This window comes from Hydra viridissima, unplaced genomic scaffold, assembly GCF_058129835.1.
Source record: "Hydra viridissima isolate aposymbiotic clone 2 unplaced genomic scaffold, HvirCarnegie_v1 scaffold_5, whole genome shotgun sequence".
Lineage (NCBI taxonomy): Eukaryota > Metazoa > Cnidaria > Hydrozoa > Anthoathecata > Hydridae > Hydra > Hydra viridissima.
In genome coordinates, this window is record NW_028324304.1 from 2,225,572 (window position 1) to 2,253,533 (window position 27,962).

The window sequence follows — 27,962 nt, forward strand, 5'->3', positions numbered from 1 at the left end:
GTTTATTAAAATAGAACTCTTTATGTGTTCAAAACAGCAAAAGTTTTTGATATGGCAAGCATAAGTTAATTGAAAAGCCATGTCTTGGAAGGGTTGAAACAAAGTAATATAAGAAATATAGGAGGTTACACAGTTATATTTCTGGAACTTTATAACTATGTATGTCTAAAGATATTAATTATTGTAAATTCATTTTATTTTAAATGGATCGTAAAAGTTTTACTTTATTCGTTATCATTCGTTAATTATTCGTTATCATTCGTTAATTATTCGTTATAAACGGAAACTCCAAACGTCAATCCTTACAATTTATGATAAAATTGCTGTTCTGCAATTTAACGGTATTAATTTTAAATGACTCATAGAAGTTTAATTTCATTCGTTATTATTTGGAAACGGAATTTCCGAACGTCGATGCTTACAATTTATGATAAAATTGCTATTCTGCAATTTAACGGTATTAATTTTAAATGACTCATAGAGGTTTTACTTCATTCCTTACTATTCGTTACTAACAATTAAACGCACAGTTAAACATGCTAATAAAGGTCTATCACAGAGATTTCTAAGAATAACGCATTTTTGTTATAACTTTCTATAATTTTTCAGCAGGTACCTCCATCATCATAAAGCATTCTATAAACTTGATTTGGTCTGATCTTATGATTATTTGAGCGTGATAGGTCTTTAACACATGATAGGCAGATACTTTTTAAATATTTGAATGCTGAGCCATTCTTTCTGAAATTAACACCACCAGAAGATCTTGTTCCACTCCAGATAAACATGAAGAGAGTATTTGAATGTAGTACAAGTAAGCAGAAGAAGATGATACTAATAGATGAAGCTGTCAAGAAAATGAGGACCATAACATTTACTTCATCAGTCTCACTTACCGTAGTTCCAGGAAGACTTAGTGACGCAATCTGATGGCCCAAGTAAGGAGAGCCTCAATGAATGGGACAGTTTTAGAAAAATGCTTTTTAAACGTAGATAAACTTGTTTAATATATAGGGTAAAGGAAGGTATGTTCGTGATAAATTAACTAGATGTGTAATTACAAAGTCAATTTCAGTAATTTTACTTAATTACTTTAATTGTTTGATGTACATAGAGTAAAGTTACTAGAATCTATGCAGTTTTGGGATTTTAAGTCCTTTGATAAGTTTTTATAAAAGCTCAAAAGTCATTGAGAAAGGTTAGGTAATTTTGTGATATGATATTTAATTTCGTGATAGTGGTTAGGTAATTTCGTGAATACACAATAATATTTAAATTTTTCTTTATTAATTAAGTATAACATCTGGTATAATATAACAAAAAATATCAACACTTGTTTTGAATTCATAACTATTCAATCAGACTTTAAGTTCATAAAATATAAATATAGTCAGGCTTATTTTTTTTTACATCACTGTTGTAACTTTTTTTACAAACACCGCACTCCCAATCATCATCTTTTGAAGCATTTTTATTTTTTTTACTTTTTTTAGAACATACAGGAATAGAATCCTTTGAAGTTAATGGAATAGGTTGATCAGGAGGAGTCAGACACTTTGCACTTGAATCCCTTTTTGGCCTATTAGGGTTAGGTGTGGTTGGCTCTACAGATGGAATAGTTAACAATGTTTGTATAGCAGTATTACTGTGTGGTTGAATTTCTGTACTTTGAATCTCTCTGTTTGTCAATTGAGATGGAGCTATTGCTTCTGGAGGAATGGCATTTTTATTTAAAGGGCAAATGCCACTTTTTTTAAATGCATTTTCTATATTTTTTTTAGGAAAGCTTTTAATAAATGCTGGATTCAATATTGTATGAAAAGTTGTCCGATTTGGATAGGCTTTACTGCAAAAATATTTGCAGATTCGTATAGAGAAAGATATTATTATCATTTAACTATATAGTTATATCGTGCTTAAAACAATTTTTAATGTCATTATATTTAATAAAAGAAACATGATTAAAAATGTAAATTCATTTGAGGTGAAAACGTTAAGAAAATGTGTAACTGCGATAAGGAATCATAAGTTATAGGAAGTTAATAAAAAAACAAAAGTTTTACCATTAAATCAAGCATCTTTTCTAGTTTAATATTTAATAAAAATAATTTACTTACCTTAAAACACAAGTCTGGAAATAAAAATGTTGGACAAGTACTCCAAACAAATGTGCTGAACGCACGTTAAATAATGCTAAAGAATGTACAAACTGATAGTAAACAATTGACGTATCACACGCACCCAACGACTATTTGTGAATCGACAGTAGTACCCCGGGGTACCATTTGACGCAATTTCGATGTTTTTGACTAATAGGTATGTTCGCTACAAATGCCGAGCGAAATATCACGAAATTACATATATCACGAACATACCTTCCTTTACCCTATATTAAAATATGTTTGACAACCACCGACTCTTGCTCAATGATATAGTAAAACAAAAAAATCAGATTTGCATTTGGCTATTGGTAAAAAGAGAGTTTTATTGGAGCATCACATTTGTCCCATTCATTAAGTATGTCTCATTGAATGGGACAAACATAAAAGAATTAAAAATAAACGCATTTAATTCAATCATTTTTCAAATTAGTTTATTATTTGTAAACGTAGTTAAATATATAGATACATACATAAAGACTGCACAAAAAATATTTTTAACTTTTAACTTTTTAACTCTAATTAAATTTCAATCAAAGTAGAACTTTCTCATTTTAGAACATTATATTTAGTGATTTTTATTTAAGTAAAATATTGCAGTATAAAAGTGTGTAAATAATACCCATTACCCATGGGGGTAAAAGTAAGAGACTGCAGCATCCCCCTGCTGAGCTGTAAATAATACCTTATCAAATTCATTCAATAAGTGGTATTTTGTCCAATTCAATATGCGCATCACTTTATTCAAAAATGATTAGTCACACAAAAAACACCATTAATTAAGTTTGAATGTTTTACTCACTGTAGTACTAGAGACCGCTATCTATTTAAGCATAGAATTTTATTTTCCATAACTTCAAAAGTTGCTGCAAAATCAGAACAACAAAAACATTTTTAAAAATTTATTTTTACGTTCGAAAACACAATAACATCCAATGTCATTGCAGTCATAGCGCAATAGGATGGATGAGTCGGTCAGTCGAATTCTTGTTTTTATCACTTTACAGGAATTTGAATGTCCTTACATCGATGCTTCTATAAGAATCTAAGTTTGTCCCATTCAATACTCGTCCTATTCATTAAGGTTCTCCCCTATAAATTATGATTTTCTTTGCCAGCAGTAACTGAAGTGCTTTTATCTGCGAACCTTGATAGAGGTAACAATAGGGAAATGTGTGCAGAGTTTGTAAAGAAGAAACTAATTATAGAAAAAATTTTTTAGAAGATCTGAGGGACAAACAAATCAAAGGGCTGTAATGATTGCGTATGCAACCAATTTTCACATTTTAGTAGAACTAGAAATTGGAACAATTGAAAAGAACAATTCTACCCAAATGAACTTGTTTCTTAAAATGACTTACTTCAATATTCCCAGTACCATTCCACAAGATGCAACTAATAGAACATTTGCTTTGCGCTTACTCACCAAAACTCTTCCAAATGGTAAAACATGCACAAGAGACTGGTTATGCTGAAGAAAAGAGAAGCTATGCACGGACTGTGTATTGTAATTTATTGCTAAAAAAGGTAATTCGAATCAGTAACCTTTTAGTGCGTAGTCTGGATGGAATATTGTCAGAGGATGAAGAAAGTTAAAAGATAAGATGCAGCCTCATAAAACTCAACTTTACATAAAGAAAATTATGCAGCATGGAAATCAGCCGGTAAAGCATTAAGAGCTGAAGAGTCTGTTGATCACTTTCTATTTAAAGAGTTTTTTTGCTGAATGCAACTACCTGATGAAGATTCTAAGGAGAATACCTGATGTCGTAATATTTATTTCTGAGCATGGATAAGCATTCTGCTGTTCCAGTAACCACATTGATGATCCAGAAAATGGAGTCTTTTTGGGCATAATTGTGCTTCTCAGAAAATATGACAAACTTTTTGTCTGAAGATGTGGAAAAATTTCTCCAATTACAACAAAGTTATAAGTTGCAAGTTGTCGCCTGCAAGTAAGTCATAAAAGTTGCAGTAAAGTCATAAACGCCTGCAAGTTCATTATCTTTCAACGCGAATACAAAATGAATTTACTGATCTCTATTGCTCCTTTGTTAAGACAACAATTATTGATGAAATTCATATCGCTAATTACTTTTCAATTATTATTGATGCCACTACTGATTATTCTTACCAAGAACAAACTACTTTCACAATACGATATTTAAACGTTATTTGATGGATCCAAAATATCTTTTAAAGAGAAGTTCCTCTTATTTAATAACTTCGTAAGGAATATTGCAAATTGTGTCCTGAAAAATTTAAAATACCTGAATTTAGAGTTTCAGAACTGTATTGGTCATACCTTTGGTAATGATGCAAATATGGCGGGGGCATATAAAGGTGTCCGAGCAGTACTACAGAAAGTGAATTTTAGTTTTCTTTTTTTTCCATATGGAAACCATATTCTAAACCTTGTGAGTTGCGATTGTGTTGAATCATGCAAAGAGACAATCACTTACTTTGAAACCATCCAGGAAATGTACAATTTCTGCAATAGCAGTTCACAAAGGTGGAAGACTTTAAAGACACATATTCCTATTTTTTTGCACAGTATGTCAAAAACTAAATGGTCTGTTCGTATTGACAGTGTCAAACCAGTTGTTCAGTATTTAAATGCAATGAAGAACGCAAAAATCAGCTTCTATCAATCCAAAAGTACTTATCAAAGTTTGAATTTCTTTGTTGCCAACTTTGTGGCTGAAACTTCTTTCAATCATTTATGAAACCAATTTCATTGAAATGCAGGATGCTACACTTGACGTAGCAAGAGTTAATATTAGCTGTCTGATAAAACACATTCAACTTATTCATGAACAGTAGAATATAGTTCTACAGAAAGTAAGACTCAGCTCAGTATGAGGGCATTTCGTCTGATTTCTCTCTCAGCAGACATTCATCAACAAAATAGAAGGCAGAACAGAATTACAAAGTAAAAGTATTCATTACAATTATTGACTCAATTCTGTCTGGTCTTCAGTGTTGTTTCAACTCATTAAAACATATCGACACCCTATTTGGATTCATTACTTTGAGTAATGAAGACCTTTCCTCTGCTGCCGATCAGTTTTGTGAAAGATATTCCAAAACACATTTCAAGAGAATTGCTTCAGTAACTAATTTTTCTGAAACGGTTATATCGGGTGCGGTATGTATTTTGCAATATTTTTTTTTTTGTAATATAATAGTATTGCAATAACTAAATAAATTTATTACTATTTTATGTAGTATAAACACTTGTATTAAATATTAATAGCATGCATTCATTTTACATCATTTACTAATTAATTAAAAAAAAAAAATGAAATTGAAAGATCTTTGAGAGAAATCGTCAAGTTATTAGCAAATAAAGTTTATCTCTCAACTATATTTAGCTGGGTCGACCGTTATCAACAATCTGGGTTGTTAGATGCAATTAAAAAAAACCGGACGACCGCGTAGATTAATCAATTTAGTTAAAAATTGCCTGGATCCAAAAGTCGTCGAAAAAGAATAACGAGACTTCGATATCAGTGGTAGAACTATTCGACGCTAAAACAAGATATATGTAAATACCCATACAAAAAAATCACATAGCTAATATAATCCACATAATGATATTGTTTGGGCTGATGATCAGCAAAGTGCAAATGAAGCAGGTGGCGTGTTCGAAGGAGAGAAATATCCTACAATTGTAATAGTTGCTATGGGAGTGACGTGGAATAACCTCACGGAACCTTTCTTTTTCGACATTGGCCAACGGCTTAATGCAGAGAAGAAAATTGATATTTTAAAGTTGTATAAGGGAGGAGGTAACAGGTTTTTCAACGGCGATGATTGGACGTTTCAACAAGATAGCGCGAGTCTGCATACAAGTGACTTGGCTCAAAACTGGTGCAAAAATAACTCTAAATCCACTGATCAAAATATAATTATACTCAAAATAAAACTTATTTTTTGAGATCAGTATTTAAATCCTTTATACCGAAAGAAAAAATGGCCTTCAAATCCACCCGAATTGAATTCAATGGGATTATTCAGCATTGAAAGAAATCAGTAAGAGTGTCGATTACCAAAAAGTAACAATGCGAGAAAATTTGATTAAGGAAATTAAAAAACCAATTAAAAAAAATCGATGAAAATTTTACAAGGGAAGTAATTCGCACTTTTCTGTCTCGAGTATGTTCAATAGAAAAAAGCATTCAAAAAATATATATATATTAATATTATTATCAATAACCATAGCTAGCTATTACTTGTTAGAGCCTAATATATTAAGTAGATGTTATGTTAAACATATATGTTGGTTCTTTTTTTAAAAATATTAATTTATTTAAATGTTGCAAAACATTTGCTGCAACCGATATTCCACAAAATTCAAATCATCACCGCTCAACTATGTCACAGAAGTGTTTGAATTGGCTGAAAATGCTCAATGTAAGTTCCGATTTTGCGCGCAGACTAGATTTCTCTCCAGTCATTTTCACATTTGCTGCCACAAATTCCAGAACAGCATTTCTGTAATTAAAGGTAATGTTCAATCATTCAAACCATTGTTTTTTTCTTCTCATTAACGATATAGGTGAAACAGTTGTAAAATGCGTGATATGCAAGAGACCTCAAAATACCAAAGCGGACAGGGCCTCTCTCAACCTCTGTGATGGCCTGTATATATATAAATGTTTATGCATATATATATATATATATATATATATATATATATATATATATATATATATATATATATATATATATATATATGCATAAACATTTATATAGATCTATAGTTTTATATTAGCAAATCACAAATGAGTGATTTATTATTCATAAGTTTACATCTAATGTGTTTCATATATTATTGAAAAAGTTTCCAAAGCGTACAATAATCTTAAATTAATTAGATTTTCATTTTTGGTATTTGTTTTTAAATTTAAAAAGAATGTAAAATCTTCGTTTATTTTTTCATCGCCGTCTTAGATTTATCTGACCTTTCTTGACGTTAAAATGGCGGATCAAGTGTCAACGTTTTCATTATGAGGTATAGTATCTCTTATACATTCCTAAAATCAGAAAGTTTCTAAAATTTTGTTTCACTCTCCGTCGTAGTTTATATTAGAACCCTTAAGATAAGAATATTCATCAATATTTAAGTCAAGCTTAAAACGTTAACATTAAAAAAAAGCAACAAAAATAAAAAAACTATTTAAAAGAAAAATTTTTTAAAAATTTTAACCAACACCAAAGAGACATGAGATGTAAAGGAGTTGTCTACTAAGTACAATTTATGTATGGACGTATCTTTGATTTTGTTTAAAGGTATTCGATGCAAAGAGATTTCAAAATCTTCATATAATTTTCGGAGGGAAAAGGGTAGTGCCGTAAATCCAGCCACGACTTAGTAGATGGCAAATAAGTCCCGGGTCCCACCCAGCTAATTAAAAGATGATCGTATATAAGTGGTGTTTTACTTTGGCTAAGTCTGTTTGCGAGGAAGTTTAGCCATAATTTTATATATATATATATATATATATATATATATATATATATATATATATATATATATATATATATATATATATATATATATATATATATATATATATATATATATATATATATATATATATATATATAGCATATAAGATGATTTTTAAAACTCCACCTTAAGAGTTTTCTTCTTTTTTTAATTGCGGTTATTTTTTTTATACCTTAATAGATCTAATTATTATTAAAAAATATTAAACAGAGGCTAGTTTGTTAAGATACCTCTTACATAATATACCTAAAAATGAAGAATGATGTCTACCAACCAACTGCAACTGACAATCTTACATCTAACGAAGATGGTGTTGTTGAAACAACAGGTAAGCAAAGTTTGGATTGCTTAACATTTAATCTGAAGCACTTAGAAATTTAAAAAAAACATCAGCACTCATTTAAATTTTATTCTATTTAGTACGATACCAGTTGCCATTTAAATGGAGAGCTGTGATAATTGGTTTAAGTTTACTGAGTTTAATTCTGCTTATTTCATTAATTGTGGTTGCTAGTAAAAAGTAAACAATTGAAGGTAACAAAAATGGCTTGTGAATGTATAAAAGAGTGCGATGAAGCTTTATCAATTTTAATTCTTTTTATGTTTTAGGGTTAGGGTGTTGATATTTTATTGTTTATTTTATATTTTATATCTATATTTTATGAGAACTTCAAATTTACAAAGCTGTAAGTTTTGCAAAGAGTTTTATGTGTGCTCAGTGAAAGAAAAGTTTAACGTGATTAAAATAAGGTCTTAATTTTAAGTATAGTATTTTATTTGCAGCATTTTAAAACGTTTATTGACCTTTTTTTCTTAATCTTTGTTTTAAAATAATCATGAATATTTATGCCAACCTAGTTTCTAGTATCTTAGTAATTATTCTTGATTTTCACCATAAAAAAGTTCCATTTCAGCAAGATGATGTTATTGAGAATGAAATGGAAATTAAAGAAAATGAAATTTATTTATAACAAAATTGTAAATTGATGCACTTTTTATTTTGTCACAATTTGTGAAGATATTTTATTTTTATTTGTCTATATAATAATCTCAATAAAAATTTGATTTTGTTATTACTCTTAATATTTTATAGTTAATGTTATTATTATTGTTGTTGTTGTTATTATTATTATTATTATTATTATTATTATTATTATTATTATTATTATTATTATTATTATTATTATTATTATTATTATTATTATTATTATTATTATTCATAATTTAATATTATTTAAAATTGATAAAATAAGCCAAACAGTTAATAAAAACACAATAATATTACTTAACTATGTTTACATATATGTATAATGCTACTACTATCACTTTAAACTCTTAACGTTTTTAGTCTGGTTTATGCATATAATTTATATTTATTTTAAGTTTACATATAAGTTACATTTTTTAAAAATAAATTTGCTATGTTACTACATTTTACAATAATTAAATTAATCTAACCCTAATCAATTGTTAAACTAAAAAGTGCAATCAAGTTTATATTTTCAGTATTTGTTCTAACTTTTCTTAATAAAATTTTGTTTAATAAAACGGTTTTATTTGTATCCTAATGGTTTCAATTATTTCAGAGAGCTGATGTAAAACATAATATTTTTGTAATCTTTTGCTGTTGCATGCTGTAATAAAACCAACAAATAAGGTTGACTTAACTGTAAAATTGAGATTCCAAAAAAAATGTTAAAATTAGGAAAAGTACAGGTGATCAGTTAACTTTAACATAATGGATAGTGGTGCACCTCAAAGAGGTTTGGATGCTACTGAAAAATTGTACGAACATTTTCATCTTCTTCTTTATTCACTTGGTAAGCTAGAAATACATTTTAGAAATACTTCTATTAACTTTTTTTTTTATAGGCCCGATTCTTTAATAAACAAACTAATGGGCCAATTATTACTTTAACTATTGGAGCATAAATATTTTTTAGATTTCTTGTTATTAGAGAAATGACTTTATAAAAAAGCTTATAAATCAATCAAAAATTGAAAACTGAAATTATTTTGTTTTAAAGGGTTTGAGAGCATATTACTCAATAAAATAGAAACAGAAGACCAAAATACCATTCCAGAAAGATGTGAAAAAAAAAATCAAGTAGTCTCAGAACTGTTAGCTTCTATGAAGGACCAATTAAAAGAAATTAGAATATGCTACAATACTTGTCAACACGAAATGTTGAATCATGGTTATTTGGTAGGTAAAAATATATATTACAAAGTTTTTGTAGTATGTATGTATGGTATGTATGGTATGGTATGTATGTATGTATGTATGTATGTATGTATGTATGTATGTATGTATGTATGTATGTATGTATGTATGTATGTATGTATGTATGTATGTATGTATGTATGTATGTATGTATGGTATGTATGTATGTATGTATGTATGTATGTATGTATGTATGTATGTATGTATGTATAAATGGATGCATGTATGCTTTATACTTTCCTTATTTTGTATTTTTTTTTTAATACTTTTAGCTTAGCATTGATAGGTTTAAGACCGAATCTCAGATTGAAAATGTTCCAAAGTCAGTTGAATATGAAGAACTGGTTTTGGTAGGTTTTTTCTTTGTTTTTTTTTAACTATTCCTTGGATGATAGCGTTTTAAGTAAAAAACCTGATTATTTCTTACATTTTTTAATTAGTACTTTAAATTTGCTAAACAATTAAACCTTTTACTTTTAAAATATTACAGTTGGGTCACCATAAATATTTGTATACATATTTATGTTATTATAGTAGTTAAGCTGTTCATTTTACACTACTTCATTACACAAATTCATTACACAAATAAACTTGACTAGTAAAAATGTTATTTCTAGAAGTCAGAGAAATCTGTTTTTGTTTTAATTACCTATTTAGCAATTAAAGTCTTTAAATAAAGTTTCTCAAAATCTTTGAGAAAGTATCTATTTTACCCAATTTTATATTCTCTTCCAAAATTTTGTTGGATTTTTTGCACTCATTTATTTTTAGGAACTTCAAGAAAAGAATAAGAAGTTAGAAGAAGTGATTCATCAAATGCAAGATATATCCTCAATTATAAATCAGCTGATGTCATGCACTTAAAAAAAAAAAGAAACAGATTGAGTCAGTAGAAAATCTGAGTAGTTCAACTTGTAGTAGGTCATCTGATTATCCATAACACTTAACTTTTCTATGGTGTGAGGCACTCATCCACACAAATCAAGCGCCTGTGATTTAAATGTATAAAAACTGATAATTTTGCATTTTAAAGTTCACTTTTATTTTGTCTTAGCATTTGTGCGTTAGGAAAATTTAATACATAGAAAGTTTTTATGCATAAATGTCAACATTTTTTCTGCTAATTTTTTGAATCTAATTTTTTATGAAACAATTTTCTTTCTTTTTCTTTTTTTTTTCCTGATCAGAATTCTTACCTGTTCTTGATCAATCTGTTGTTGTCTTGATGTTTACCAGAGTGTCTTTTTTTTATGGAAACAAATTGGGTTTGGATTTTATTGCTATCATTGAATTTCAATTTATTATTGAATTTTAATTTATGATTTAGCTAAAAAGTTTTTTTAAAAGAAAACATAATGGCTACAATGTTTGGGTTTTGTAAGAGTGATCCAAGCATACCTATAGAGCATCTTGATTATAAATATGTAGAAACGTGTCAGGATAGTAATAAGTTACAGAGTATATTGCAAATTCTAAGGTATTTTATTTTTAGATGTTTTAAAATTGGTTTTTTAGGTTTTTGATATTATGTTGGTATTTTGTAATAAATTATGTCGATATTTTATAATAAAAGTAACTAAACATGTATACTATATATTAAGTTATCTTTGTTATAATTTTGTAAATATTTGTAAATAAGTAGGTAGAATTTACTACCTTATTTAGTTTAGTTGTTCAAAATCCTAATAAAAACATCTCATGCATGATTCTTTAAATGAATCAACTGATTCAACTTCTTAAACTTTTTTTAGGTCCGGTGAGGAAGGGAAGTATCCAGCATTAGAAGAATTTACAGAAAAAGTGCTTGCTAAGCGGAAACCTAAGAGGTATTTTTCTTTATAGTTACTTCTAATTTTTTCTGTGAACATATTTAGTTTGCAAATCAAAGTAAACAGTGAATTGAGCAGCATAAATCAACTCAACATCTTTTCAATTAAGGCTATCTATTATGAATAAATTGTTTTTTAAAAAATTGCAAATTTAAATCTAAATTCAGTTTTCCTTTTTTTTCTTTAGCTTAGCATAGGCAAAAATTATAAATTATTTATAATTATTTATGATATACAGGGTTCTTCAAAAACTTTATCTACCCTCCTAGGTTAGGAAAAAGGTTTCATGTATGAAAGGCAAGCACACACACACAAAAAATCAAACTTTATTTTTATGCAGAAAATAAATGCCAATATGGAATGTTATTTCACAAATAATCAGTGAGTGGTGTGGCCACCACTGCCAGCACAGACCTCAGTCACATATTTAGGAATGGGCTGTGTCAGACTTCAGAGGTAGTTCTGAATTACTTGTCCCCATGTAACCTGGACCCTGTCAATAGGTTGTTCCCTGTTTCTGGGGCTGTGTTCTATCATGGCACTTTCCTGAAGTTTAAGCCAAATATTTTTTTCTTTACCACCTCCAGCTTTGTCATGCCACTAGAACATAATTAAAAAAAAAAAGTTTCATGGCAAATGTTAATAAATTGTATTTTACTGTATTTTCAAGCCCAAAAAAAGCTACTGATGAAAGATTTTTCAAGTATTTTTGGCAATAGCCAAAAATACACTGCAACCATTTTTTATAGACGCATGTAAAATTTAGCGGATTTACAGTGTTGCAGTGGTAATAAAATTGTTCTAACGGTACTTTTGAATAAGTATATGTAAGAAAACGATCCGTTATGCATCTGATTATTGTCTTGATTGTATTAAAATAATTAAATTTTTAATATTCATGTGGCAATTTTGTATAGACGCACTAAAGTTTTTACGAGTTTTGTCGCAAATTTCTTATATTCTGTAGTATTTTTTATTTTGTGAGTCGAAATTAAGTTGAACTTAACCAAATGCTGAAAGGAAAGGTCCTTACCAATATTGAAAAAGGTCAAATATTGGCTTATCATCGAGAAAAAGTTCCATATCAAGAAATTGCTTGAAGATTGAAGAGATCAGATCATGTTTTCCATAATTTCTTGAAAAATCCAACAGATTATGCAACAATCAAGAGGAAACCAAAGAAATGTAAGGTTTCAGGCCGTGAAAAACGTAGAGTTGTTCAACTCGCATCAAATTCATCAAAATGTTTGAAAAAAATTTAAATCAGATTTGGGTTTAAATGTTTGCAAGGAGATGATTAGGAAAGTTCTTAAAGACAGCCCACACATTGTAAGATCAAAAATGAATAAAGCACCAAATTTGAAGCCTGTTCACAAACAGTAATGGATGGAATTTGCCTGCGAAAACATGGCACGCGATTGGGAACAAGTAAGAAATTTTAGATTAAATTCTCATGAATACGTAAGATATCTAAAAAGCTGAATATTTTTGTTTTCAATACCAAATGATTTTTTTGGATGAGAAAAAGTTTAATCTTGATGGGCCTGAAGATTTTAATGGCTACTGGCGTGATATGAGGAGAGAACCCAAATATTTTTCGACAAGGAATTTTGGTGGTGGATCTTTGATGATTTGGCTTGGGTTTTTTGCAACAGGAATGTATTCAGAACTTTTCATTTTACATCTTGCAAAATGAAAAGTTCTGAATACATTGATGTGCTAAACTTATGTTTGATTCCATTTAAAAACAAATATCAACACAAAAAGTTTGTTTTTCAACAAGATAACGCCAGCATTCACACAAGTAACGAGACTAAAGCTTGGTTTGAAGCTAAAAAAATTGAGCAAATGTGGTGGCCTGCTCGCAGTCCAGATTTGAATCCTGTTAAAAACATGTGGGGAATCATAGTAAGACTTATCTATGCTGACCAGAAGCAATATAACTCTGTGGGAGAGCTAAAAGTAGTGGTATCAGAATGCTGGGAGGATATGGAGCCAAAAGTGCTGGAAAACTTGGTGGGAAGTATGTCTAAACAAATTTATCAAGTAATTGAGCTCAAAGGAGGTCCAATCGATTACTAAAAATGTGACAAAAACATTTTTTTGGATAGTTTTGTTAAAAAATGTGAACTGCGTCTATAGAAAATAGTCAGCTATCTTGAATTCAATTCATTTATGATTGACCTCTTTTCAAATTTGATATTATTTTTTGATAGTTTTCATTATTTTTTGATACTTTATTTATAATTTATTGAATAATTTATTGAAATCACTTTAAAAATAAAGTTAAGTATGTTTTTAAGACATAATCCACATGCACCTATAGAAAATGGTCGCAGTGTACTTTAAAAACTTGAAGTTTATATATCCACACTTTGAAGCAAATCAGTTACTTCAACCCAGCTTTTTTTATATTTTACTTTAAATGGGGGGAAGGGAGGGGACAAAATTTTTGTCCCCCCTCAAGATGGAACCCTGTATATTATAGAGCTAAGTAATTGTTTAATGATGCTTTAGTGCCAAAAATTATGTCTATCAAACAAACCTTTTTTTTTGGAGTAACTTTTAGTTATTAGCTCTTTTTATATCATAGCTCTCTGTTAGAATCATTATCCAAAGAAAAACATCTGCATGAGTTGCCTGAAGAAGAAAAGTCAAATGTTTTAAAAGAGATAGATGTATGTCTTCTTTAAGTTCTTTGATTTAAGTTAAACAATGAGAAATTTTTTTTAGGGAAAAAAGAAAAAGTACTTTTCTTTAAAATTTTCTTGAAAATTTTTTGTTTCTGAGAATTTTTTGAACTGAAAAATTAAAACAACAACAACAGAAATGGGTAGTGCACATAAATATACCCAAGATTATTCAAACATTAAGTTGCCAGACAAAGTGAAAGTTTGGTATTTTTATCTGTGTGATAAATCAACAGTAGAAGACACTCAATTTGTGCTACATTTATATTTACAAGGTGTTTACAATGATAATATAAGCTAGAGAACAGTTTTCCTGAAACAAGTATATTTTTTATTGCAGCAGTACGATAAATGGTGTCGTGCAAAGTTTGCATACCACAATTAGAGCTGTTTAAGTTGGTCATTTCTGAAAAAGACAGGAAAACATATTTTGGAATACCTCACATAAAAAATAATTTAGTGGAAGAGTTGCACCTTACCTTGAGACAAGTGCTCCATCAACTTACTCTAAAGTAAATCTAAAGTAATCTAAAGTAAAGATTAAAAAGTAAAGAATTAACCCTTTGAAAGAATAAAAGATATACAAGATTGCTTTTGTTCATTTTTACCTGGTATTTTGGTGGTTCTTTGGGACAATCCCGTAAAAAAAAAAGATAAAACTTTTGATGAAATATTCTTATATACTTTATATAAGAAAACCAGATGCAGATGCTATGGAATCTGCTGTGCGAGATTTAAAAAACACATTTTGGGAAGCAGCTGAGTCCTATGATGTCAACAAAATCAGAGAGCATTTAAAAAATATTCAAAGATTAAAATGAATTTCATTAGTTAAATTGAATATTCACATACACAGTTCATGATGTAATATGTAATAAAATTCATAATGGAGCATATAATGACACAAAAAAAGTTTTTAATTTCAAGAAGTAGAAGACATTTCAGGATACATTTTAATAACAGTTCAATGGATTTTTGTTGTAACTGTGTTGGAAACAAGCTTATCAATTTACAAATGCCAAGAATTTATGGTATCAACTTATCTGGAAAGTTAATATTAGCATGATAAATAGTGTTAACTCTGCTGGGTCACTTGTTTTCTCAGCAACAATACTTCTATCTGTTCATTACACATTTTTTCTGGTCACATTTTTTAAATATTGCTTGCTAGAAAATGTGTCATTTTGCTTTGTTAATAGCCATGAGAGTAACCTATCTTTAGATGCCTAAAAGAAAATAATGAGGTTATTTTAACATTACCCTTTGTTCTAATCATAAGCTAAAGCCTTTGGATAAGATGGTTTTTGGTCTGCTTTAAAGCAACAGGAATTTTCCCTTTTAACAAGGACGTTTTCCAGGATTAATTAAGTTTTAACTTTTTATAAACTAGTTGTATTTTGGAGCATTTGATGTTCATTCTCTTATAAAAACAAATATACAGTGGGAGTCACTTGAAATACGAAGAAATGTTATCCAAAGTAGGTTTAATGCTGCCGTCTTAATCACAAGAACTACCAATAGATGGCAGCATATAGAGCAAATTATAAAGTCAAAATAAGCTAGAGAAAAAAATACCCCAATGTACAATCCTTTCACCTATATATTGCTACTGGTTCTCTGAAAAATTTATAACTAATGAAAAGTGCAATCAGAGTATGAACTTCAAATTTAGTCATAGAGGCTGTTTTTTTTTTTTTTTTTAAAAAAAAAAATCTTAATTGTTTAATGTTAGAAAGTGAGAGAATTTTTCTGAATTATTTTTTATCCAAAAACTCTATATATCAAACTACTATATATCACAAACATATACTGACTTCTATACCACCAAATAATCAGTTAGATATAAAGTGCCCTTTTTAAAAAGATTCTGTATATATATTTCATTAACAGTTGTTATATAAAAGTGTTCATAGTGTTATTTTTAATATTTGTTCCTAAAAATTATTTCAAATATATAAGAAAACTGCACACATAAAATATATAAACTCTTGAATCTAGTTATAAATTAGTATATGAAAATGCATCACTCCCATCTTAGGTGCTTTAAAATTCTTTTCAATTTCTATGACAAGAGGGAGTAAATGAAATGAAAAAAACTTACAGATATTTTCTAGCATCATTGAATTACTGTTTGATAAAAACCAATCTAGAAATAAAGAGATTATTCTATTACAAAGAAAATCTAAATTATAAGAAAAACAAAATTATTTCATGTTTGTCTGGGTCCTTGTCCTACTAATTATGTATTGTCCTACTAATTATGTATTGTCCTACTAATTATGTATTGTCCTACTAATTATGTATTGTCCTACTAATTATGTATTGTCCTACTAATTAATTATGTATTGTGCTGTATAATGTTTATAAAAACTCAAAATTATTTCTAAGATACATTTATTTCAAACAACTTTTCCTATGATAATTTTATTCTAATAATTTCCGTCAATGTTTCGCTGAGGTCAGTAATTTTAGCGAATATTTTCAGGAATTCACTGTGATGAAATCTGAATTTGTTGGGGATGTAAGGCATGATATTCCTCCAATAAGATCCAACAATATTATTGATAATACAATTAATAGCAAGCAGAAGAAGTTAAGTTCTCAGGTTGCTATTCATTTTTAAAATATATTTCAGTTGTTTTCATTTTGCTTTTCAGATTTTTTTTCTTTAAATTTGTTATATAATGCATTTAACAATTTTTTTATAGCCAGTAAGCTCATTGCCTTATACCAAGCATCCCATTCCACGAAGTTATGATGAATGGTCAAACCTTGAAAAAGAAATTGAAAATGAAAGTGATGTTTGTACTGAAAATACTTCTAGCAAAGCAAAAATTCATTCTAATAAATTGGATGTTGGCAAGATTCTTGAGAAAGAAGATATCCATAACTTAAAAAATAGTGAGAACCATTTTAGTAGAAAATTCTTTTCAAATCACTTGTTCAATGGATTGAGAGAAAACTTACTTTTTCATACTCTTATGCAAAAATTAAAAGTCCTTTGAAATAAAATACTTTTATAAATGTTTAGCATGGTAAAGAGTATAATTTAAAAGACCATGTTAACTAAGTTTATCTTTGCAATCTTATTAAAATTAATCATTCGTGTTATTCATATATAATCATAACCATTCGTAATCATTTCAATCTTAACTTTTAAGGATCTTCTGAGCTGCAGATTCTTGCAGCACAAAATGAAAAACTTAAGGGTAACGAAGCATTTCGGTGTGGAGATTACAAAGAAGCATTGGCCTATTATAATAGAAGTCTGGAGCTGCAGGCACTGCCAGCTGTATATAACAACCGAGCTATAACCTTTATAAAGTTAGAGAAATATCAAGATGCATTACTGGACTGCAATCTTGTCCTGAAAGAAGATCCTAAAAATTTAAAAGGTTTGTGAAATATTTTTGTAAAGTTTATTTTCTTACTTTTTAAAAGTTCAGTTATTTTGTTCCTGTTTGTTTGGTTTTTACTACCATTTTGATTGGATTTGGAATTCGAAAAGCAAAAGTTCTAAAAATCTTTTAAACTTAAACACGAGATTTTCATTTAAAAATTAAGGAAATAATACCTTGAAAGTACTTGAGGATTTTTCTTCTTGTAAGGGAATAGATTAAAAAGGTTTGAAATAAAATTTTTTTAAAATAAGGAAATTATTTCATTAATATAAACAAATTAATTAAAATATTAAATAGGCCCTAAAGTGGTTGCACACACTTCAACCCATTAAAATAAGTATATTTAAAGACACATAAAATGTCTGTTAAAAATGTTTTACTCAGATTACTTTAAACTGGCTATTGACATTTTACTTTAAGTTGACTATTAATAGATCAAAACCTTATTCAGCTAATCAAAGCCAAACAATTAAGGTTTAAAACAGCACAACTGAACTTTATCTACAATTCATGATAGACTTAACATAATCAACTTTTATGTAAAATAACTAAAAGTACTATACAGCTTAGTCATCAATTGTTTTATAATACTGATATTGAAAAAGGCAATTTATACTGTTGACAGTATAAATTGGCATTTTTAAATGTAAATCTATATTTTATTTATATCCAGTTCTGTTACATATATGGAGCTGCCACAGTGCCTGATCACATGAGAATTATTCCTACACAAAAAATAGTCAAACTTTGCAAATTAAATTTATCATAACAAATACCGCCTGAATCTAAATGTAATCAGAAATGCTCTCCTTCTCAATCAATAAATCAAAAAAATTTTTGTTGTCATGTGCTTTTTTCTAGATATTGCATATAATAGCAATTTTATAGAAATATGGGCATGTATATAGTAATATAGGCATGTACTTACTGGATCCACAAATCAACCCCTCTGTGTTGCATTATAAAACTGTTGACATATAACAGTAGAGTAGAACAAAGATACCAAATTTTCCATGCACAATACAAAAATATTATCTATTTCAGAATTTTTAGAAAATCTTGCAGCAGCATAACATACAATGATAGTTTCATTTAAATCAGGTAACAAAATTATTTTTGCAAAGTTTAGTGCCATTTGGTTAATTTTTAAGGGTAACTCAAGGTTGAGGGTCCAAAATACACTCTAGACATTTTAGAGACTGGGTAGATGTCAGATACTAAAAGTTTTCCACTATCTCTTTACACCCAAACCAATTCTGTCATCAGATAAAAAATAAGCTGATAAAAGTTTCAGAAAAATGCCAAAGACTCACGAAGAGTGCCAGCTTTTCATATCGCTTTTCTCTTACAGTTAAAGTGACAACTGAAAAGAAATATTATAATATTATAGATTGTTTTAGATATCAACCATAAATGATGGAACATGTCTGGTTTAAGAAAGAAAAAATATTTTTTTTGTAGTTTCTACATCATCACACACACGCACACACACACACAAATTGATAAATTCTCTTGTTTTAAATTCTTTAAGCAAAACATTTGAAAGTATGATATTTATTTTTAAATTTTTTGGTTATTTGATTTACTTAAAGAATGGTTGTGCTTTAAGTTGTCTTTATCACATTCTAAGTTTTAGAAATTTTTCTAAGTAATGGAAACATTTAAAGGAAGAAGTTCAAGTATCACTTTTTTTTTTAAATTGGTTTAAAATGATAAAAAGAATTTAAAACTTTAAAAATTATTTAATAAATCAAACTGAACTTTTTTTTCATTATAACTTTATAAATTTATACAGTTCTAAAAAAATTATTTTAATACTTAGTAAAAAAAATTATTTTAATACTTAGTTTTGAATTGTTTTTCATATAAAATATTTTATTCAAAATATTTTATATGAAAGTTTATATAATTATGAACATTAAATGGATTTTTACCTTTTGAATTCTTTTTGTTCAATTACAAAGCATATTTAAGAAGAGGAATATCAAATGAAGCTCTGCATCGTTATAATGAGGCACGAGCTGACTATCAAAAAGTCTTAGAAGGTGAGCCGAGAAACAAAAGAGCATTGGTGAGTAAGATTAACTCTCAGTGATTGTATTGGTTTAAAATAAGAAAAGCTGCCATTGTGCTTGTTTTTAGCTCACCTAGTAGACCTTCTAAAACTTAAAAAAGGGGTTTGTTTTTTTGTTCAATATTCTGTATGTCTGTATTTCCATTAGAACTTGGTTAGAATGTTCAGTTCTATATGTATATATGCATTTATTTTATATGCATATATGTACATATGCATTTATGGACACAGTATTGAACGTTATTTTTAATCTTTATTTTTAGGAATTGCTTTCAAAGATAAGCAAAAAATTAGAGTAAGTAAATAAAAAATGAAAATAATAAAAGATAAATAAAAGTTTTCATTTCTTGATGATGATGATGATGATGATGATGATGATGATGATGATGATGATGATGATGATGATGATGATGATGATGATGATGATGATGATGATGATGATGATGATGATGATGATGATGATGATGATGATGATGATGATGATGATGATGATGATGATGATGATGATGATGATGATGATGATGATGATGATGATGATTTTTTGTTATTTAGAGATACCAGTGGAAAAAAAGGCAAGCGTCTCAAAGTTGAAGAGATAAACAGCATAGAAGACAATACCTTGAACATCTGTAATAACATAGAAGAGGCAACTGATATCCATAAAGTTGAAGAAAACAAAAGTAGCAAGGATACAAAAAGCATTGACAGTTCATGCATTTATGAAAATTTAAATGATGGTTATAATAAAAAAGAGCATACAAAAACTCATGATAGAATTGATGATAACCAAAAACACCTAGAGGAATCAATTGCAATCAACAATGAGGATAGTATAATCACTAATATTAGCGTAGGCATTCCATCTGATGTTGGGAAATTTAATGAACAAATCAAAGAAAACACTATTGAGACAAAAAGTTATAAAAATGAATCAAATGAATCATTAATAAAAACATTTTCACAAACAGAGAATCAAGAAAATACTATGAATTTTGATCTTAAGTCTGTAAATGATGTTAAATCTTCAACTCCTGTGGAATTCACAACATTTGAACCAACAAAAAACTGTATGAAGGAAGTTCCGAAATCTGTAATCAATTCAAAAGATGAGGCCAATAAACTCTATTATGCTGGCAATTATAGTGAAGCTGTTAAGAAGTATACTTCAGCTATAAAATGTTTATCAGAAGGTTAACAAAAACTTTTTTTCACACTTTCAAATTTTAGCATAAGTTTAAAAAAAGCATCTTAAAAAATATTTTTTGATTTAAGATTCAATCGGATATGAACAACCTCTTGCAACTTTATTATGCAATCGTGCAATGTGTTACTTGAAAGTCGGTTATTGCAAGGAGTGCATTGATGATTGCAATAGATCAATTGAGTTATCACCAACATTAAAAGCTTTTATGCGTAGAGCTGCTGCTTTTGAAGCATTAGAGAAGTATTTTTGATTAATATTTCATTTTTTTATAGTGCTGTTTATGAACTTTGATTCTTGAAACCATTTGAAAAAACATTAAATGCAGTTCAACTTTGCTTATGATATGCAGCCATTTTTTTTTAAAAAAAAATGTTTTGGTTTTTCACTGTGCAAATTTAAGGCTTTTTTTTCTTTTGAATTCTTTGTTAAATATCAAATATTGGATATGTGTACAATTTTCCCTGTTTTTTTTTAAAAAGTTTTTTTTTACAGCATAAATATAGGTATTAAAATAATTTAGTTTGAGCATGATTGAATGTATATAGTCATTATTAAAAAGTATTTAATTGATACTTAATTAACTGTAATATCTGGCAACAATTTAACTGTGATATTGATATTTTTACTATTATTGCTATTATTATTGTTAATATCATTGTTTATTATTATTTATTGTTATTGTTATTATTATTATTATTATTATTATTATTATTATTATTATTATTATTATTATTATTATTATTATTATTATTATTATTATTATTATTATTATTATTAATTATTACTATTATTATTATTATTAATTATTACTATTATTATTACTTTACATATTGTCATCTGATTGCGAGAATGCACCATACTGATGGTACAAACAAAGAAAATGAAAACATTATTATTATTTTTTTGTTTTGTTTTTTTCTAAAAGAAATTGGCCCTAAATATCTGTTTTTAAATTAAGCATCATGAACTATTTGGGTGTGTCAATTTTTGTAAAAATGTATGTATGTATGTATATACACACATACATACATAAAGTTCTTTCAATATCAAGTAGGCACCCTGAGTTTGACTTTTTAGTAATTGTATCTAATTAAGTTGGTTGGTCTCTCAAACCAATTAGATTTAATGTTAAACCAGTTAGGGGCATATACGCCTACTATGCACTCAACAAAAAATCTCAACTCATTTAATTTTTCATTCATGCTAAGACAACTGGACTCTGCAAAATCTTAAGGCAGTAGTTAGCCATCTACTGTGGCAAACAAGAAGAAATTCTAGTGATGTTAGTCTCTTTGGCAGAACTCCAGTCTTAATAGATGTTACTATCTGGTATACATAGCTCTAATCAGTGCTCAGATTTTTAGCAATATCAGGGCTGAAGTGCGAAAGATGAGGCCAGGATTTGCAACTTTTACAGGATTAATTCTAAGGTCTGTTGCATTATTAAATCTATACAATCCATACAAATTTCATACTTAGTTTTTTTTCCCATTCATTGTCTACTTCTCCTGCTCATCCAGTATTTACATTTGTATTATCAATACCCTTGTGATAGTACGAATGCCATATGTTGAACCATTTAACTAAATGATCTGCAATTATCTCCATAGGTTTTTTCTGATTCTTCAGGAAAAAAAATTTAAATGATAATTTCAACTAGGTTTGCTGCAAACAGTATAATGTTTTTCTTTTACTAGACCTGGGAATTTTCTGTTTTTTTTTTTTTGTTTTTTTTTTCCAATTTAGATGAGGAGTTTCTTTTTTACAGTTATACATGATGCAAGTTTCTCTGTCACAATTTTGTTTTTGAGTTCTTGAGTTGACAAGCTTGACTTGCTTCTTGTTCTTGGGATATTTGACATCCTGATTAACCCAAAGATCAAATATTAAAACAAAGTCCAAAAGGAGAAAATGTCTAAATCTAAGTTTTCCTAAGTTTCTTTCTTACTTTTTATGCATTTCAATATATTGATGCTTAAAACATTTTTCAAAATTTTAGTAAAACATTTTTACCTTAAAATGCCATAGTCAAAGGTTTTATTTTTACTTCCATTTACTATTTTTTATAGTAATTAACTTAAAGCATACATTTTATCTATATTTATGCTTATTTATATTTCTAAATATTCTTTGCAAATATTCCATTAATATTATATATTACTTAGTAAATTGTGTTGATAGATCAATGCTTGATGACATTATGTAAAAGATATTTTTTATATCTTACTATTATTTCATAGCCTATTTTTTCAATTTTAGGTATGCTGATGCTTATGCTGATTATGAAATATCGCATCAGATGGACCAAAAAGTTGGAAATGAACCAATGTCTAGGTATTATGGTTCAATATAGGAAACATTTTGAAAATTTTTGTCTTTTAAAATGTAAGATTTTTCAATTATTATCTTGTTGTGTCAACCTAAACCTCAACCTTATCTGATTGCTGCGCTTTGAAATTTCAAGTACAATCAATAGACTGCAAAATTGTGATATAGTCATTATTGCTCAACTCAAAGTTTATTATTCATAGTTTATTCTTTTTGCCTGATATAAATTTTTAACATAAATATCATCTTTTATGTAAGTAAATCTTTGATGCTGTTGATGTTGAGATGTAGGATTTTAGATTTTAGATTTTTTTTTTGTTTGTACCAACTTTAAATTGTACTTAAAAGATGATGATGATGATGATGATGATGATGATGATGATGATGATGATGATGATGATGATGATGATGATGATGATGATGATGATGATGATGATGATGATGATGATGATGATGATGATGATGATGATGATGATGATGATGATGATGATGATGATGATGATGATGATGATGATGATGATGATGATGATGATGATGATGATGATGATGATGATGATGATGATGATGATGATGATGATGATGATGATGATGATGATGATGATGATGATGATGATGATGATGATGATGATGATGATGATGATGATGATGATGATGATGATGATGATGATGATGATGATGATGATGATGATGATGATGATGATGATGATGATGATGATGATGATGATGATGATGATGATGATGATGATGATGATGATGATGATGATGATGATGATGATGATGATGATGATGATGATGATGATGATGATGATGATGATGATGATGATGATGATGATGATGATGATGATGATGATGATGATGATGATGATGATGATGATGATGATGATGATGATGATGATGAATTGTACTTAAAAGGGTCTTTTTTTATGTGTCTGATTTTAACCATGATGAGACAAACCTAAAGAAATTTTTTTTTTTATCAAAGTTTTCTTCAAATATAGTTGAAGTGTATTATTTAGGATAGCTACTACACTTAGAAATGAGCATGGTCCATCATGGCGGAAAGTATTACCAGTGAGGAAAGAAATTAATGTAATTTTAAGCAATACAATTACTGAGCCAAGCAATAACAAAAACTCTGAAGAAGATAAACCTGCTCACTCAATAAAATCCAACCAATCAAACGAAGTTGACAATTCAAATATGAATGAATCCACAACCAGCATCAATGTTTCAATGAGTTTCAATGAAATCAAAGAAAAAGGAAACACAAGTTTTAAGGAGGTTATTTATAAATTTTCTTTGCATAAATTCTTCTTTACAAAAACATTTTCTATCAAAATTATTGTACTATAAATTTTTTCTCAGTCAAATTTAAAGTGTTCTAGGTTTAAAAAAAACTTAAAACTCAAGAAATCTAATTTTAAACTAATTTAATTTTAAACTAATTTAATTTTAAACTAATTTAATTTTAAACTCAAAAAATCTAATTTTCAATTTTCATTTTGATACTAAGGAAAAATTTTATTCACTTCTTAAGAATTTGGAAATTATTTACATTGTCTTTTTTTTTTTCTTTTTTTTTTTTTTTTTTTTAAATTCCATTTTAAAATATATATAATTTTAATTTCTTGGGCATCCAAATTCAATATCAAAAATTTTTTTGAAAGAAACTTTTTTCATTCCTTCAAAAAAACTTCTTTATTTTTTCATTTTTCCCTTCTCGTTTTTTGTAAATTCTTTTATTGTGATTTCTGGTGATTTCCAAAATAAATTTGTTTTGAAGGGTGACATCAGACAAGCAATAGAATCTTATTCGCAATGTATCTTATTAAGATCACAAGAGGCTGCTAGTTACACAAACCGGGCTCTCTGTTATCTTAAACTGGGAGAGAATGTAAGTTCTTTTTTTTGCATAAAGTTTATTGGAAAAATTTTGACACTAACTAAATGAACCTCTCTCCTTGCATCCTTAGCAATAAATTATCAAACTGGTGTATGGTGGAAATAACTTATCATTAGTTTATGCTGGAGATAACTTATCATATTAGTGTATGCTGGAGATAATTTACTTTTTTAGCTTACTGAAGCAATATCCGATTGTAAAATAGCTCTGGAATTAGAACCTTATAATGTAAAAGCATTTTTTCGGAAAGCTCTAGCATACAAGGTGCCTGTTTTTTATTCATTTCAAAATAAAATTGCTCTATAATATTAAAACATAAAATCTTTTTTATTTGATGATACAAGTTCTGTTGCACTTGGGAGAGTATAATTATCTTTTGTTTTAAGGCTTTGAAAAATTATAAAGAAGCTCTAAGTGAGTTTGCTGCTCTACTAAAATTGGAACCAACAAATAGTTCAGCAATAAAAGAAATGGAAATTTGTAAAGAATTATATAGAAAGGTTGCTGCATGTTATTTCTACCTTTTACGTGTAAATTTTCGCTTTCAGCTATTTAAAAAAAAGCTCTCTAGTTCCTATATACAAAGATATTTAAATGGCACATATCTATATGTTTTGCAAAGAATTAGGTTTGTGCAATCGTTTGATTAATATTAATGATTCAAATTAGTGTGGATTCTTTGTCACTTTGGTATTATAGGCGCTGCGAGAAATGCAATCAAATACCGAAACAAACAAAGGTGAAAGTAAAGGAAAGAGGATTAACATAGAAGAAGTTGCATCTCTTAATGTAAGATGCTCATGTGTGGTTTTTTAGTTATTTTAAAAATTACCATGCTCTTACATTTGTGTGTATTTATATTATTTTGTTGTTATTGATATTACTATAAAACATAAAAAGAATAACATTCAATTATGAAGTACTCAAATGATTTTCTTCAAGCAGGCTGAAAAATGTACCATCGTAAAAAATGATAAGAATTTCATCCCAAAAGTGAATCAACCTAATTCCAAACAATTGAAAAAGGTTTTCAATTTGTTATTATTAATTTTTAATATCTTTTAATATTATGTATACTTTTTTATTTATGTTCATTCAAACAGGCAAATAACTTATATTTGTATTAATCTTCATCTTTTAGCGTGTAATTTTTATCTAGCTAAAAAAATTTTCCTGAAATAAAATATTTTGTTTATTAACAAAGAACTCATTTTCTTTATGTTTTTTTTTTTTCAGACAAATATTTTTTTAAATTTTAGATGAGTGGTTTTGAATTCTTGCAAGAGTGGAACAGCATCAAGAACTGCAAGAGCTCCGATTATGCAGAGCTTCTTAAACAAATAGATGTCGCCAAGTTACCTGATTGTATGCTGCCTCTTCTTATATAAACAAAGATTTTCAATACAAATATAAAGCATATATGTGTATACACACCCGCGCACGCACGCACTCGTGTATATTCTTTTTATGCGTTTATGAGCTATTTATATTTGTTATTTACTATTATACTTATTATTTATATGTATTATTTATATTTATATTTGAAAGCAACAATGCTTAGAAGAGTTTAACTTTCAAATTTACCTCGTTTAGTACTATCAAATAAGCTTGACGGAGACATCCTGCAACAATTTATCCGAACTGTACACGACCACTTCACAAGTAAAGGTTCGTTTACTATTCTTAAAAATTTTTTGGTTTTCTCCATTAAATATTTTTCATGTGGTGAGAAAGATGGTTTTCACATCAGGAAAAATTGCAGTAAAAATATTTACATTTTTCAAATACCCATTATAAAGCATAGTTATTGGAGAAAAGCAATATATCAAAACAACTTGTCCATGAAATTTTATTCAAAAAATATTTTCATTTTTCAAATACCCATCATAAAGCATAATTATTGGAGAAAAACAATATATCAAGACAACTTGTCCATGAAATTTCATTCAAAAATGAATGAAAAGTGCTTTTCGTAACGCAATTTAGAGATTTAAGAGCAAATAGATTAAGATTTAGAATCCGGTGGCGTGGTTACGGCGATAAAGTGCGCGTGTGTAAGTTTTGTTTTATGCGTTACATTAAAATATAACAATTTTGCTCTTTTAGACTCCTTCAAATTCGGCGTGCAATTAATGAAACATTTGAGTCGAACTTCTCGGTTTGTTACCATTCTTCTATTTCTCAACACTTCAGATAAAACACTGTTAAAAACCACTATAGATTTATTAGAAACAAGAGCCAAAAGTACGGACGACAAAACCTTGAAACAAGATATTAACAATTTAAGAATAACGTACAGATGTTTGTAATTATGATTCTTTTTTAAAGTCTTTTGTTTCAAGATTTTTAGTTATAACGTTAGAGTATTTATTACTGTTATATATTTGACGTTTATGAATAATTGCATCTTTAATTTTTATTTTGTATATACTTAATTAATGAGAATGTAAATGTCCATATGTTAAAAGGCTCATGTTTCAGTTTGAAGTTTCCTAAAGACAATCTTCAATGAAAATGTTTCTGCACTTGTTTTTTTTTGTTTTGTTTTGTTTTTTAAAAGGGTTTTCGTTGTTGGTATTATACTACTACTTCTATTACTATTATTTTTATTATCATCATCATCATCATCATCATC

At 28.1% G+C, this 27,962-nt stretch overlaps 3 protein-coding genes and 1 long non-coding RNA gene across 9 annotated transcripts in view; 3 read left to right on the forward strand and 1 right to left on the reverse strand.

Moving 5' to 3' along the window:
* Positions 1-27,962, forward strand: part of LOC145189540 (DNA polymerase beta-like) — a 208,412-nt gene that overhangs the window by 99,750 nt on the left and 80,700 nt on the right. The gene's annotated exons all lie outside the window — the stretch shown is intronic.
* Positions 1,244-3,766, reverse strand: LOC149887941 (uncharacterized). Its single transcript, XM_090089321.1, has one exon. It carries the CDS (start codon positions 1,891-1,893, stop codon positions 1,372-1,374), a length of 522 nt encoding a protein of 173 aa, XP_089945447.1. The 5' UTR covers positions 1,894-3,766; the 3' UTR covers positions 1,244-1,371.
* Positions 7,829-8,414, forward strand: LOC149887942 (uncharacterized). Its single transcript, XR_016452290.1, has 2 exons — positions 7,829-8,002; positions 8,095-8,414. It is a non-coding gene; the product is annotated as an uncharacterized LOC149887942 (long non-coding RNA).
* Positions 10,754-27,846, forward strand: LOC145189499 (sperm-associated antigen 1-like). 6 transcript variants are annotated; one of them, XR_016452289.1, is made up of 21 exons: positions 10,754-10,900; positions 11,226-11,375; positions 11,650-11,724; positions 14,321-14,405; positions 16,903-17,022; positions 17,126-17,318; positions 17,579-17,812; positions 19,783-19,889; positions 20,156-20,187; positions 20,445-21,082; positions 21,165-21,336; positions 23,356-23,430; positions 24,441-24,705; positions 25,208-25,318; positions 25,502-25,591; positions 25,714-25,827; positions 26,027-26,116; positions 26,273-26,353; positions 26,587-26,781; positions 26,921-26,995; positions 27,434-27,846. XR_016452289.1 is itself a non-coding variant. In XM_090086674.1 (21 exons), exons 2-21 carry the CDS (start codon positions 11,254-11,256, stop codon positions 27,634-27,636), a joined length of 2,991 nt encoding a protein of 996 aa, XP_089942800.1. In that variant the 5' UTR covers positions 10,774-10,900; positions 11,226-11,253; the 3' UTR covers positions 27,637-27,846. The 6 variants fall into 6 exon arrangements, 3 of the variants coding, with proteins under 3 accessions (XP_089942800.1, XP_089942799.1, XP_089942801.1); XM_090086674.1 differs by having other exon boundaries at positions 10,774-10,900; positions 26,270-26,353; positions 26,587-26,692; XR_016452288.1 differs by lacking the exon at positions 10,754-10,900 and having other exon boundaries at positions 10,958-11,375.